Genomic DNA, 15995 nt, shown 5'->3' with positions numbered 1-15995 from the left:
GGTCCCTCTTTCACTACATATTGTTCAAAACAAAAAATAACCCTATTGAAAATAAGCCTCGGGTAGATGAGACCCAGAAATCCAATGGTATGAGAAACAAAAGAAAGACAATTGTCATTTAAAAATTAAACTGTGTTTGTAACAGTTTATGAGCCTTGCAGATCCAGCAAGCCTGCTGAATATTAATGAATAGATTGATTTGTCAACATATTAGCACCACTGTCAGACATAACAGCATGGAGGAGATGCAAGGGGACTAGGCAGTAAAGTACTTAAAAATGCTGGACTGGGTACCATGAGATTCTATCATGATTGATAAACTATAGTGACTGATGTGGGTCACAACTTCCACTGGGTTTTAACATTTTAAACAACCTCTATTTGAAATTCTAGGATACTTGCGTTTAATTTTTTTGAAAAAGAGTATACTTTTTGTTCAGTAATAAGGAACTTTAAAATTATGAGCCAAAGACATACAGTGGTTTAAATGATACCTACTTAGTAGAGTGAATTTTTAAATATATGTATGTGTGTATGTGTTTATATACATACACACACATACATATTTCAAAATCCAAATGAGTTAATATCTGAAAAGGTGTCCCACCAGGTAAGGAACCTTTGATAGCAAATAAAATATAATTAGATTTTTTTCTTAAAAAATGATAATTTGTAGAGAGAAACTGATCTGAAGAAGTTTTAGCCAGAACATTGGCATTATAAGTGCTCAAAAAATGGCTGTTTATTTGTGCTCCAAACTGAAATGTTTCCTATATATCCCAATAATAAAAATAAAATTTCACTTCTGAATGTACATCCTAGTTGAGTTGAAATGTGACATCTAAATATATGTGGAGATGTCAGGATATAGGAAGAACAAATGTTAAATATTCTGTAAATTTGCTTTCTTTCACAATAACAACACAGAATAATATTTCAAAATACAGAATATTAAAAATCTTATCCTACCCCTGTACTGCTCCACAATACCAATCCACTGAGCAATTATCCAGAATACTCTTACGTTGCTACTGTAACAGAAAATGTACAATTTCATGAGGAGCCCTATTTCTTCTCAGTTTGAGCCTAGCACAATGAACAAAATGTCTCTGGGTTTTTACCCACTGGTAGAAACAAACCCAATCCTTTTTCCAAATAGAAGCTTATCTCAGAGGTTTGAAAACAGCCATCATGTCACCCCAAGCTTTCTCTTCTCCTGGGCAGTGAGTTTTTTCTTTAACCACCTGTTCACTCTGGTCCAGACACTCCCCTCTCTCTGTTCTTTTTATTTATTTATTTATTTATTTTGCGGTTTGCGGGCCTCTCACTGCCATGGCCTCTCCTGTGGCAGAGCACAGGCTCCGGATGCGCAGGCCCAGCGGCCACGGCTCACAGGCCCAGCCACTACGTGGCATGTGGGATCCTCCCGGACCGGGGCACGAACCCATGCCCCCCACATCAGCAGGCGGACTCTCAACCACTGTGCCACCAGGGAAGCCCTATGTTCTCTTTAAATCAAACCTCAAAACTGTTCTGACTCAAGGTTCAATGAGCCTGAGAGTAACGTGAATCCACCATTCCTTCATTATAAAGAACACATTTCTTTTAGCATGGCATAAAATAACACTTGATTTATGTATAAAATGTAGACTCATGTTGAGTTTACTGTGCATTTAGGACCCTGAATTTTTTCTTATAAATGTTGTTGATAGGCCACATTTTTCAATTCTGTACTTAGACTGGTTTGGTTTCGGGGTGGGGGGTAGCTAAATAGAGGACCCTGTTTCATTTGTCCCTGTTAAATGTTATCTTACCAGTATAGCTATATATGTATATAGTTATCTTGGAACTTATCTGTGTAATCCAACTTGTTTGCTCTTCCTGTCGGCATCCTCTGAGTAGAAGCTATCCTGAAACCTTTCTATTGTCTTCGTACCAGAATACTGAACAAGATGGGACCTTCTCTATGTTTATATCCATCTATTCTGGGGCCCTTTGAACAACATTAAACCAGTTTTTAACTACTTTCAATGTTCTCATACCCCTAGTCCTTTGCTATTCAAAATGTGGTCTAAGGTTCTACCTGGGACTCTCAGGCTCCTCCCCAGACCTACCTAATCAGAATCTACAGTTTAAGATCCCTAGATTATTCATATGGGTGTAAAAATCTGAAACGCACTGCTTAGCACAGCCTTTCTCAACCCTAGGAGCACATATTAGAAACACCTGAGGTGCTTCTAAAACTACCGACACCTGGAGGCCCCTAACAATTTTTCACTTGACCTTTGGCTTGAGTATCAGCATAAAAAAAAAAAAAAAACCAGAAACCCCTCCAAAGTGAAAATGAAAAAACAAAATTCACCCCAAACTTCATTAAACTAATATAAATATATTTTAATTTAGACTTTAAATTTTCAATCAATTTGGCATCAGTTTGGGGGTTGCTGTATGCTGTGTTTAAACAATTCATGATTTCCAAGATTGTCTTTCTAGTCTTCAGGCGGAAATTAAACTGAATGTAAAGCAAAGGACTACCCAATGATAGAATAACTTTCTACAGAGGAAAGAACTGGTAAAGGAAAGACCCTGCTTGAGCCTCTAAAGGTCTTGCACTTCATTGGATTGCGGTAATTGACTCAGGAACGAGTGAGATGATGATTCCCAGCGCCCTTGTTTGCTGCCGGCAGCCTCTGGTTTCAGCCCCTGAGAGGAGCGTCCCACTTAGTGTTGCCGGGCAACAGCTTGCTGGGTTGAGAGCTGGAATGTGAAGGGTTGCAAAACGATTTTTTAAATAAACACATAACTTACCTTCAGCATGAATCAAGCCAAAGGGAGAAGTACTGAGCCTACAGGGTGACAGGCAGTGAGGCAGGATGGAAAGGGAAAAAAGCAAACAAGGAGCTCAGTAGTGACAGATGAAGACTCCATCACTAGAGTGATAGTTCTGAACTGGTTTCTAATTTGAAAATTTGTACCTCAATAATTTGCAGCTGGACGAAAGACAGTACGGAAAAAACAATTTTTTCTAAACTACCATGTCTGGACAAAACAGGTCAGCCCCAGGGTTTCACAGATAATTTCTCTTGTGTCAAATAAACATTGTAAAGTAAATGTGATCTGTATTGCAGATCCTCTCAGCATTATTCTGATTTTCTGATGAAAGTCATTGATCCTGTGATCCGTTTGTAGACGTGTGATGTCCTACCATCCAGGAGTATTTTTAGCCAAAATATACAAACTATATGCACATAATGTGGATATTAAAACATAGAGCTGAGAAAATGGATATTTAAATTTCTAATTAATGTATTCAATCTATCAAATGCTATTTAGCAAGCATTTTCCTAATACATTAAATGATGCATTTGATTTTACATATTTATGAAATTGTGCAAAAATGAATACACAATCTGTGGGACCTTAATTTAAAAGAGCTAAAATCTAGTGGGGAGAATGGGGGGACAGGCAGGTACCTAAAATGAAAGATGGGAAATGAGGGAATTTACAGGGGTTAAGACTCGGTGCTTTCACTGCAGGGGCCCAAGTTCCATCCCTGATCGGGGAACTAAGATCCTGCAAGCCTGTCGGCCAAAAAGAGATGAAAAATGGAAGATGACTGAGAGGTGTGACCTGAGGGTTCTATTATGTCTTCACATATGTCCAGTTCCATTCTTTCTGTAGGATTTTCTCCAAGCTTTGGATGCTGTTTAGTTTAGCCATAGCTATGACACATGCAAATGTCCCTTCTGCATACTAAGAACCTATTGTCCATACACATGGTATTTGCTTTGAAATGGAGAATGACTGCAATATAGTTTCCACAATTTCAAAGATCATTCTGAATTTTGACACCCTAAGGAAATAGAATCCATACAATTAACACCAATGGAACGTTTCTTTTCATATTAAAACATAAAGCCCTCAGCACCTACGTATACCATTTAATTTTGTTTTTGTTCATATATACTTATGCAGAACTTCAGCTATCCCAACATCTGCTGAAAGTCCCATTCTGGTAAAAAAAAAAAAAAAAGTTTGATAAAATTTTCTCTTCGCTTTCCTGACATTTCAGTCTCTCAGCTGATGGGGCAACAAGAGAAATTGCTGTACAGGAAGTTAGGGGAAAAGTAACTTTGTTAGCCAAGAATTTGTTGTAGCAAAAAAGAAACATTAAGCGTCATAAAACAGATTTTCTTTGCTCTTATTTTAATTTATAGGAAACATTAATATGAATCCATGGCCAGAGACATTTTAGAAAACACAAAACTCTGTGCTTATGAGAGAGGGGATTCTTTAAAATAAAAATCTGAACCATACAATTGTTTAAAATTTTCTAATAAAGAAAAAGGAAAGACTTCTCACATTGCCCGAATGTAGCTATTTGAGGTGCTCAGAGAGCTCAGCCTTAAGACCATTTATTAAAAATATGGAAGGAAGGGATTGAGTTTTAGGATGAATAAGAGAACAGAACTCTCAGAATAATATTAGAAAGGCTAACTCTCAGAGTAAATGGGCAAGTAGAATCAGAAAATAATCCTACCACTCTCTGAAAAAGTTGCCATCATATTTACTGCAAAGAGAAGGAGGAACTAACCACTGCCTATTTTGCTCCTGTTTTCTTTGGGGGTGGAGAAGCGGCTCTTCAAATTGAGAGAATAAGGGAAGGAGGGTGTGAAACAAATAATATAACTCAGAGAATGGAGGATTTTCCTGCACAGCTTTGGCCCTAGGTACAACGACAGCTGTTTTAAATTACATCTGCTTATTGCCCCAAACTGGAGAATCCAGCACTGTGTAGCAATAAACCTTGACCTCATGAAAGGCAGGTATTGGGATATGTACATTTTGCTATATTTATGGAAGGAAGTATGGGGTACCAGGAATTTGCGGCAATCTCTGCTTCCCCAAATATCTGTTTATCCTGGGGCTCCAGATCTTCCTGGTGCTCCAGGGAACCTGGAGTTTCTGTATCCTTCTAGTTTCCGCCTTGGGTGCTAGTATCCTGTTCTGCTGACATGCCAGCATGTCACCTTTCCTTCTGACTTCCCATTCTGCTGCAGTCCCCTTCCTTACTTTCCTATTTCCCACAGCCAGACCACCGTCCCTTTCTCCTTTGCTTTGTTTTTGAAAGAAGTTCACAGAATGGCCCAGTTTCATATGTGTCTTTCCCATTGTCTCTCCTTCTCCGCCCCCAGCCACCCTGCAGTTTCAAAGACAAACCCTGTCAGATTCCCTCTAGGTCAGAATTCTGAGTCTTGATTTGAGTTTTGGAACTGGAGTTGAGATCCCATTTGGAATTTTTTCCTGATTGTTGACTCTCTTGGGACCGCTGTAGCTACTCCAGTTTTACTAGTCTTTTTGCTCCTTTGCTGTTGGCTTCCTTCCTCCCTTAACTTGGATCCTTTACATTTGAGGGTTACCCATAGCAGTCTCAGCTGGGAGCTAGTACCTAGGGGGGAAATAGTGGTATCACAAGAGTACACTCAATGGCAGCTATAAACTATGACTGATGTTCAGAACAGGACTTACTGCATATTGAAGAGGCTAACAGAGGTGCTCCTAGAGCCATTGTGGGTAATTAGTAAATCATGGATAAAATGAGAGAGATACCAGAATACTTAAGACAGGCCAGGGTTTTCTGAATTTCTAAAAGGGGGAAAGAATGGATTCTCTAATCATTCAAGAAGAAGCTTAATATTTGTCCTTGTCAAAATCCTAGAATGAATGATTAAATGAATAGTTTGCAGATATTTAGAAACAAATCCTGGTACTGAGAAGGAAATGGCTAAAAACCAATACTAGTCAATATTAGTTTACTTAGAATCTATTACTCCAGAATAATTGCATTCTTTTTCAATAAGATACCTACTGCCAGATAGGTAGAATGAGTAATACCAAGGACTTATGTTTCTTAACTATAATAAAACATTAGAAAAAAATCTCCCACAGTAGCCTTTGGAGAAGATGATAACATATGGACTGAATGGGATACTCCTAGGATGAAATATTGCTCATTTATGAGTGTGTTCAAAGAATAAGTAATAGGCATGGCAGTTGGACGTGTAATCTATTGGAGAGTCATCAAGTCCTATGTTTAAGCCTTATCCTGAAAAAAGGTTCCTAGTAATTTGATTAATACATAGCAGATAGGCTTACTCAGTTGGGAAGTGGTGGAAAGCTAGAGGATTAGTCCCTTCGATAGGAGAGATCACATCACATTCAGAATAGTCTTTGCTGAAATGTTGAGCTAAGGTCACAAAGATAGATAGATAGATAGATAGATAGATAGATAGATAGATAGATCAATCCAGGCACTTATGTACATAAAAGTATGGTGGAAACATGACTAAGAAGAATTTAATGTTCATTATTGGAAATTTTCTAAATTTAATTAGTTTTTGAGATTATTATCGGTTAATAATAATGAGTTAATGGTATGATGTGGCTACTGCATGCCACAGTATTTAAGAGCATGGGCTTTGGAGCCAGTTACCCTGGGTTTCAACCTCAACTGTTACCTGGGAACTGTCTGACTTCGACCAAGTTATATGACCTTTTGAAGTTTCAGTTTTTCCTTTTATATAAAATAGAGATTAAAATAGTAACTACTGGAGCTTCCCTGGTGGCGCAGTGGTTGAGAGTCCGCCTGCCGATGCAGGGGACGCGGGTTCGTGCCCTGGTCCGGGAAGATCTCACATGCCACGGAGCGGCTGGCCCCGTGAGCCATGGCCGCTGAGCCTGCGCGTCCGGGGCCTGTGCTCCGCGGCGGGAGAGGCCCGCGAACCGCAAAAAAAAAAAAAAAAAAAAAAAAAGTAACTACTTTCATATGTTTGTTAGGAGTACCTAAGAATATGAATGTGAATTTTTTTTTTAAAAAAGCAAAACCTTCCATCCTAGGCTATATGAATAATATCACAATTAAGGTGTCAGTTAATTGTGAGGAAAATTCTGGTCCATTGTGAACAGGGACATTGAAAAAGAGCTAGTGAACATAAAAAGCTGTCATATAGAATAGTCAAGTTCTCCATTGCCTCTACAACATAAATAGGATTAATGTGGGTAAGTTATAAAAAGACAACTTTGGGCACAACATAGGAGAAAAGAATTCTTGTCACTGGTATCCTGCAACACCATTGAGATGTGAAATAGATTGGACTACTGCAGTTAGTCACTAGGACCCTAGCTAGTTATATTTAGGGAGCGCTAAAGAAAACATTTTTTTCTTTGAGTAGGATAGTAATTAAAGGTCAAAGATTTTAAATGGTCCATTTTTTTTTTTTTTTTTTTGCGGTACGTGGACCTCTCACTGCTGTGGCCTCTCCCATTGCTGAGTAAATGGTGCATTTTGTCATGTTATATGTGTGTGTGTGTGTGTGTGTGTGTGTGCCTGTGTGTGCGCACACACGTGTGCATATTTTGCCTTTGCAATTAGATTGGGAGCTTTTCAGGGCTTTATCATTACCTTTTTTATTCCCAATGTCATTGCCAACAGTAATTCCTTAAGGAATATTTGGTGAATGAACAGATAAATGAATGATACGTATATGTGATATATACATGGTCAATATAAAGAATATTGTAAAAAAAAAAAAAGCAACAGAATCTCTTTTTAAAAGTGAGCTTAGTGAAAGGCATTTTGGATGGTATATTTAATGCTGGGTTATATGAGCCTTGATTAATGAAAAGGATGTTTTAGGAGTTCCAGAAACAGTGACCAGTAGAATGGAACTCTCAAACACTATGATGAACCTATTTTCTCAGTAACACCGGGTTCCCAATATTAAAATACAGTGTCCAACATTTAATAGTTAATTATTTCTGTTTTCTGCTATCAAGAGCCATGAAATATATTTATAAATACACAGATACACCCACCCCCACACACACACTCCCGCTAATTCTCTCCTTAGGTCCTAAACTATTTTCTCTCGGAGGTACTTGTCATTGGCTTGCTGTGCTTATTCAGGTCAGCTGTGTACTGTGGCTGTAGTGAGACTTGTGATTATATGCTTCATTCAGCAGAGCAATTTTTTCATCTTCACATATTCCATTCCCTTCAGACACATCTAGTTTCTCCCCTGGCCGTACTTCCTTCCCCATTAGGCAGTGTGATTCACTGTTGGGGCCCATTTGGGCACAAACCAGACTTTTTGTCGAGTTGCTGTACTCCTACCTTCCTAATTATAGAATTCAAAGCAGAAGGAGTGAATTAATAACATGTCTTTATTCCCTGCAGTGTATGAGGAAGCATAATGCTGTGGCATGCTTACGGTAGCACATGCATTCTCCCGTCTCCCCTTATTCTCCATTTTTGCTGTGTGACTTCACAGCAGCAAGAATGGAAGGTGCACTTTACACACCAGTGAGTAAATCATGTGAATGGATGTTTTAAAGCCCGTGCCCAATACACAGTTCACTGAGAGAACTATACTTTCAAAAGCCCTCTGAGAACACATGCTTGGAATTTGAAATTGTACTAAATACTGTGTTTCCTAAGGTATCCTAGCGAAGGCAAGGGTGTAGGGGCATAGACAGCATTTAAATATGTGCTATTACATTTACTTTCTCCAATCAAGCAATTCTTAGATGTTTGATTCCACGGTCCTTCCATGCAGGCAAATACTTGGAATATTAGTATCAAAGTGATACAATTCTAGATTACCAAAAGCCTGTAAAAATCGTTTCTCTTTGCCTGATAACGAGAAGGATTCTGATTCATTCTGAGGGAATAAAGTGATCTTTGTTCCAGGTGGCCTCAGGACTCCCGTGACACTGTATTTTCAGATCCACACAGACTGATGTAGACCAAACAATGGAGTCAAAGCCCCCTCATTCAGGACTTGATGGTTGAGGAAGTTGGGGAGTTAATTTGCATCTTTATCAGATACCTGTTAAAGGTTTTTGATAGAAAGGTCCATCTCTCAAGAATCTTAATGACCAGGGTTGATTAAGGGAGGGAATGGACTCTTTGGTGGAATGTGAATGCTTTCATTAGTTTGGCAGATTTCACTAAGTTCTTTTTGGGAAGAAAATGCTAACAGGAAAGAAAGAAATGGGAAGTCATTACAAGAATGAATGGGAAGCATGAGGTAATGAATTGAATAAATAGTGAACAATTAAGGGTATAGGCTGAAAATAATAGTTTTCAGAAAGGTGAGTGAGAACTCTGTTACATGGTACTCTGGGTAAGATGATTTGTAGACTAGATAACTAGAAGAATCGCTTTTTTCCCTAAATTACATTCTGTTGAAGTCCCAGTCAGAGGCAGAGTATGAGGCTGGATGGTTTGTGATTCTAACCTCTTAGAAGAATTCTTGTTAGACAAGTTGATTACCTGTCTTCCCTATGAAAGCAATGAAGGCCGATATAATTCCAATTCATGGGTTTTTTTGTTTGTTTGTTTTGTTTTTTGTTTGCAGTTCGCGGGCCTCTCACCACAGCGGCCTCTCCCGTTGTGGAGCACAGGCCCCGGACGCACAGGCCCAGAGGCCATGGCTCACGGGCCCAGCCGCCCCGCGGCACGCGGGATCCTCCCGAACCAGGGCACGAACCCGAGTCCCCCGCATCGGCAGGCGGACTCTCAACCACTGCGCCACCAGGGAAGCCCCATGGGTTATTTTTAAAAGTAAAGAGAAAGAGACAAAAGTGTTTCACCACTGGGCCATTGGTTTTTAGGCTCTAAATTTATCATGAGTCATGGCCCATGGTTATGCTTTATTTTCTTCCTTTTAAATGTAGTGTCCAGATGTCTGTCACTTAATTCAAGACTACGGAGCCCATTATGTGTATTCAAACTTTAAACACATTTTGTAACAAAATTAGTAAGTGCTTTCTCTTGAATATTAGTTTTATCCTGCCATTAGTGCAACACATATTTAAATGATGTATATTTGAACAAAACTCCTACTTCAGAAAAATGTATTAGAAACTAGACTAAGAGAAATTCACATCATACTCACAAAGGACTCATACTCCTTCCTCTACAATTATTTCCAATTCATTTTTTTGCATCTAAAATTAAATTAAGGCCAAGGTTTTAGAATTCTCAAGGAGAATTTTCTTCAGGTTCTAGTGTCTATTATCACTGTGTTGCATTTAACTGTGTGAAATAGCAGATGTGCAATAAACTATAAATGAATTATGCATATGTTCCAGATATGTCATCTATTTTTACCAATAAAAATTTTTTTCAGCCATTGATCTTATCAATAACTTGCTGCAAGTAAAAATGAGAAAGCGCTATAGCGTGGATAAGACCTTGAGTCACCCTTGGTTACAGGTAAAAATCAATCACTGGCTCTTTTCTCAGTTGAATAAGCTTCTAAATATTTAAGATTCTGATACTATATATAAAAATCTTTTGTCATTTTTTAAAGTATAATTATAATACCAGTTTGTTTGCCAAAATGCATGCCACTTCATAGGATTTAATAACAATTTAGTATTTCTAAACCTCTTTCTCTACCAGGAAGGTTGGATAAGGGAGAAACACACCATACCACACACAGACACACACACCAAAAACAAAAGACAAAAAAAGAAGGGTCATAATGAAACTCCAAGGACCAGATTTCAAAGGCATGTGTATGTGTAATCCTGATAAATATCCAAGTAGACGCCCACCTGGTTATGCACTGTACTTGTTTGGAAGCTGTATATTTAAATCCAAGGCAATACTTGTAAAAGAAATGCATGGTAGATATAAAGCATATGCATGTGTTTGTTCTCTCTTAAATATTTTATTTTCACACTGAACTTAGAAGTTTAGAAAAACGATCCTCTGCAATACTGAAGGATTATTTGTAGGCATTAAATTCCAAAGGAATACCAACATTCTGCTTTGTTTGACTGCAAATATTAATTGCCCACCTTCTGATGCCTGATATCCTATAAACAGTATGCATTTGCAAAGTTTAGGTAAATAGGATGGCTTTGGTGCTGATGCTGTCACCTCAGGGTGCCTGATGAAAGACATAGCACGGTGGGAGTGGAAGAAAAAAGGGTAACATATATGTTGTGGGAGCTGACAACAATGAAAGAGTGTTTTAATGAGTTTTAATCATATCTATGGTAATATTTTGCAATTTCTTCCTCAGGATTATCAGACCTGGTTAGATTTACGAGAGCTGGAATGCAAAATCGGGGAACGCTACATCACCCATGAGAGTGATGACTCAAGGTGGGAGCAGTACGCAGGCGAGCAGGGGCTGAAGTACCCCACACACCTGATCGATCCAAGCACTGGCCACAGTGACAGTCCTGAGACCGAAGAAACAGAGATGAAAGCCCTCAGTGAGCGTGTCAGCATCCTCTGAGTTCCATCCCCTATAATCTGTCAAAACACTGTGGAATTAATAAATACATACGGTCAGGTTTAACATTTGCCTTGCAGAACTGCCATTATTTTCTGTCAGATGAGAACAAAGCTGTTAAACTGTTAGCACTGTTGATGTATCTGAGTTGCCAAGACAGATCAACAGAAGCATTTGTATTTTGTGTGACCAACTGTGTTGTATTAACCAAAGTTCGCTGAAACACTAAACTTGTTATTGTGAATGATTCATGTTATATTTAATGCATTAAACCTGTCTCCACTGTGCCTTTGCAAATCGGTGTTTTTCTTACTGGAGCCTCAATTTGGTAAGAGTCTACATAACCTGTCCATGAAGTAGTTCTGTTCTGTGTGTCCCATTGGTGTTGTCACTATAAGCAAACTCTTGAAGAGTAGATTATTACCGGTGTTCTATGAACAACTCCAAAACTCATGTGGAAAAAATGAATGATGGGGACTGGGGGCTCGGGGGGATGGATATGCAATCCTAAGACACAAATGCATGAAAGAGTTTTACTGTATAGTTTCAAATCCTTTGCCTGCCTGGTGTGCCTCAGTATATTTAAACTCAAGTAAATGGGCCTAGGTGCACCTACTACTTTTTAAGCCTAAATGCCTTAGAAATGTAACTGCCATGTATAGAACAGGTTTATTTTCCCCTTTCTTACAATACCCTGCTGTACTATGGAAAATCAGCAGCTAAGCAACCTTTTGCCTATGTGTATTTTTCAACAATAACAAATAAATATTCTTGGCAAAATATGTGTCCATCCGACTGAATTATTTTCATTTGTGATCCATGCTAATGTTCTCTGGCCAAGTAAGAGCAGGGGTATCTGCTCAAAAAGACCAGAGAAAGTCTCAGGGTCTAGAACTTAGCTTTGTCTAGTCTGCAGCCACAAAAGTATGTTTCCAAGTATACTGAAACCTTTCTATCTTGCATGTCATCTAGTTTCCAGTAGAAAGGAGAAGAATGACCAAAGCCAAACAGAATACTTGGAGACATAAGAATATTACAAACAGCAATCTCAATGTAGCCTCCTGATTTATTAGAATAATGGCTCTAATAATTTCTTTCTAATAAAGAAGATTCTGAGGTGAACTATAATAACACATCAATACTGGAAAACTCCTAAAGAGAAAGCCAACTTAAGTAAAGTTCTGTAGCCTGGGGAAGACAAAACTAGTATTGGACTTAACAGACTTCAGGTGTGTGGAGTGGATAATTGTGGGCTGTTTTTCTTTGTAGCAGGATGACAGTGAATTATCATGTATTACTGTTACTATATAACAGAAAAAAAATTGTAATAAAGGTTTGGAAGAATTTTATGTGTTGTAAGCCACTTGAATATGTTACATAATTATGTTAAGACAACAGACAATATTTGCACTTGGAGGGATGGGAGGAAAATAGTTGATCTTTCCAATGGTTAATTACTATTTTGTATTATTTTAAGGGATTTGGAATTTATTCTGTGTTAAATCTGAGGAAATCATTCAAACTTTTTAAGCAGAAGAATAATCAACATCAGCAAGTTCACTGCCAGCAAGACAGAGTCTGGATTGAAGCCAGGGCAGGGGTGAGCCAAAAGACCAGGTAAACTATTGTAATAACACATCGGGGATGATGAGGGCATGAGCTAAGGCAGGAGTAAATAGGAAACTAGGTGGGGAGGTATATATAAGAGATGCTGATGGGTGGAATCAGTGGGACTTGGTTACTAGTTGAATGTGGAATTTAAAGGAGTCCAGAGTGAATCCTAGGTTTTCGCTCAGATGAATGATGGAACTATTAATCAAAAGGAGTTATAGCCTTAAAAAGGGTAAGTTCACATTTGAACATGTTGAATATAACGTTCCTGTTAGACATCAAGTTTGAGATATCCTGAAGATATTTAGATATGTGTGTAGAGTTTAGGGAAGAATTCTGGAGTTGAAGGTACAGATTTGGGAGTCAATAACTCACCACAAGTTGATTAGAATGACTCAGGTCCTTGGGGGTTGAATGAGAAAGAATGATCATAGGACACAAACCTGAGAAATATCAACATGAATGGTTCAATCAGAAAAAAAGGAAAATTGAAAAGGAATATTTAAAGATAGAATTACATGAAGTAATATTATAGAACTCAAGGGAAGAAGTAAGTTCAGGAATGAAGTAGACAATAGTAGAAAATATTATGGAGGAATAATGGTTTCAGCTTTTTGGGGGGCAGCCTTACCAACTATTCCAGCAGTTTGTAACAAACATTACTCTTTCTGTTACATTCAGAGTAGCATGTCAAAAGGATATCTGTGTGGCCATGCTACCGACACAACTTATTCAAGCACAAGAAAGAGTAAGTAACTGCTAATGTTCAGGAAAAAAATGGGCCGCTGAAAGTCATGCCACTTTCTTCCATCCAAAATATCAGTTGATACTGCAAAGACTCCAATTTCACTGAACCAGCACCCACTTTTTATGCTAAATATCATCAATGCAGTTGTCCACACTTCACATCAGTGGTATATCATTGTGTTTAATGACATGGGCAGTAGTCTGTGTTTAATACAAGAGGCAGAGCAACATTTTTGATGCAGAAGAATCTTCTGATTCTGACAAAGATGAGAGAAATGACTGACGCATGATTTAGGGAGGATGTGTCCTCTGTCATTGTTGCAGTGGCGATATTCCTTAAACGACATTATCAGTCTATTCAAGATGTCATAAATTTGCTGATCTCTATATATCCAGAACCACTAGAGCAAACTCCCACTATTCTTGCTTCTGGCCTGAGCAAGAGGACAGTACTTAGAAAAATATTTTGATCAGTGATGCTTTTGATTTGTCCATTAGCCCTAAAGAATCTTTGAGTTTAGTGAATACTTACTCTCATGGAGACTTTTTAAAAAAATATATGGTCAGCCATTGTACTGAATGTGTACAATAAGTACAGCAGTGAGAATAAGAAAGCCATCTGTCTCCTCTTTGCATTCATTATCCAGTCAGTGTTAAGTTTGACTACCTCTATGAAGTGATTACATTTTACATACTGTCTGTTTAAACCTGTTTTAAGGAACCAAATACTGGTTCATCTGAAGATACACTGAGGCCCATGGAGAAGGGCCAACTGCTTTCAGTTGCCAAAAGGGAACAGGCTCTTTCATCTCAGTCTTTTCACAGTGTCTGAAACACTCAGAAAATGTGGGGTGTCCTCTCCACCCTACCCTCTTGCCTTGTTAACTCCTGTTTATCCTTTTACCATGCATTTGACATATGTCTCGTGTCTTTTTTGTTCCCCTGCTCCTCTTTAATTACCTTCTTTTTTGTTAGATAGTTATTATTAATGTAACATTTTAATTCTTTTATTGGATTTTTTACTATTTTTAAATTATTTTTTAGTGATTGCTCTAGAGATTTTAATATGCATCTGTTCTTATCACAGTCTACTTCACACCAGTAATAACTAAATTCTGGTGAAATATACAAACTGTGCTCCAATATAGCTCCATTCCCTCCACCCTTATTTGTGATGTTATTATCATATATGTTATAGATTTATATGTTATAACCCAATTTTTTGTAATTATCATTTTATACAATTATCCTTTAAATCAGTTGAGAGAAGAAAGGTAAAAAAATACACCATCTTTTATATTTACCTACCTTTTCCATTGCTCTTTATTTCTTCATGTGAATTCAGGGTACTATCTAGAGTCATTTCCTTTCTGCCTGAATGACTTTCTTGAGGATTTCTTTAAGACATGTCTGCTAGCAACAAGTTCTCTCAGTCTTTGCATATCTTGTGAATGCCTTTATTTCACATTTATTTTTGAAGGAAAGTTTTGCTGGATATAGAATTCTTGGTTCACGGGGTTTTTTGTTTTTTTCTTTCATCCTACTGCTTTTTAGCCTCTGTTGTTTCTGATGAGAAGTCACCTTTAATCGTATTGTGGTTCCCTTATATGTGATGAATTATTTTTCTCTTTCTGCTTTCAGTATTTTCTCTTTGTCTTTCAGCAGTTTAAGATCATGTATCTTGGTGTGGATTTCTTTGTTTTTATCCTATTTGAGCTTATGCTTCTTAGATGTGTAGATAATTTTTTTCATACAATTGGGAAAAGTCAGACCATTGTTTCTTCAAATACTTTTCTGCCCTTCTATCTCTCTCCTTTCTGTCTGGGACTCTCATTACATATAAGTTGGTATGCTTGGTGAGTTTTACAGGTCTCTGAAACTCTGTTTTTGTTTTGTTTTGTTTTTGTTTTCATTTTCTTTCTGTTCTTCAGATTGGATAATCTGTACTGATTTATCTTCAAGTTTACTTATTCTTTCTTTTGCCAAATCAAATCTGATGTTGAGCCTCTCCAGTGAGTTTTTTATTTTACTTTTTTTCCAAATGTAAATTTTCTCTCTGGTTATTTTTTGTTATGCTCATCTTTCTAAAAAGTATTTTCTATTAGTTGAGTCATTATCATACTTTCCTCCAATTCTTTAAATGTGGTTTCCCTGAGTTCTTTGAACATGTTTGTAATAGCTACTTTGAAGCCATTGTTAAGTCCAATTTCTGGGCCCTCTCTCCCATCCTCTACCCCACCAGAGACAGTTTCCATTGAATGCTTTTTTATCCTGTGTATGCATCACACTTTCCTCTTTCTTTTCATGTCAAAATTATGGATTTTA

The 15995-nt window shown here is 37.8% G+C and overlaps 1 protein-coding gene across 1 annotated transcript in view; it reads left to right on the top strand.

Moving 5' to 3' along the window:
* PRKD1 (protein kinase D1) overlaps positions 1-12086 on the top strand; it is a 332705-nt gene extending 320619 nt beyond the window's left edge. Inside the window, exons 17-18 of the mRNA XM_004282149.4 lie at positions 10194-10279; positions 11097-12086. Coding sequence (XP_004282197.2) covers positions 10194-10279; positions 11097-11315 — 305 coding nt within the window. The 3' untranslated portion in view covers positions 11316-12086. The remainder of the gene's footprint in view (positions 1-10193; positions 10280-11096) is intronic.
* The last annotated feature ends 3909 nt before the right edge of the window (positions 12087-15995 follow it).

This window comes from Orcinus orca, chromosome 2 (assembly GCF_937001465.1).
Source record: "Orcinus orca chromosome 2, mOrcOrc1.1, whole genome shotgun sequence".
In the NCBI taxonomy this organism is placed as follows: Eukaryota; Metazoa; Chordata; class Mammalia; order Artiodactyla; family Delphinidae; genus Orcinus; species Orcinus orca.
The sequence above is the reverse complement of the archived record's forward strand: the minus strand, read 5'-3'. Positions and strand labels throughout refer to the sequence as shown.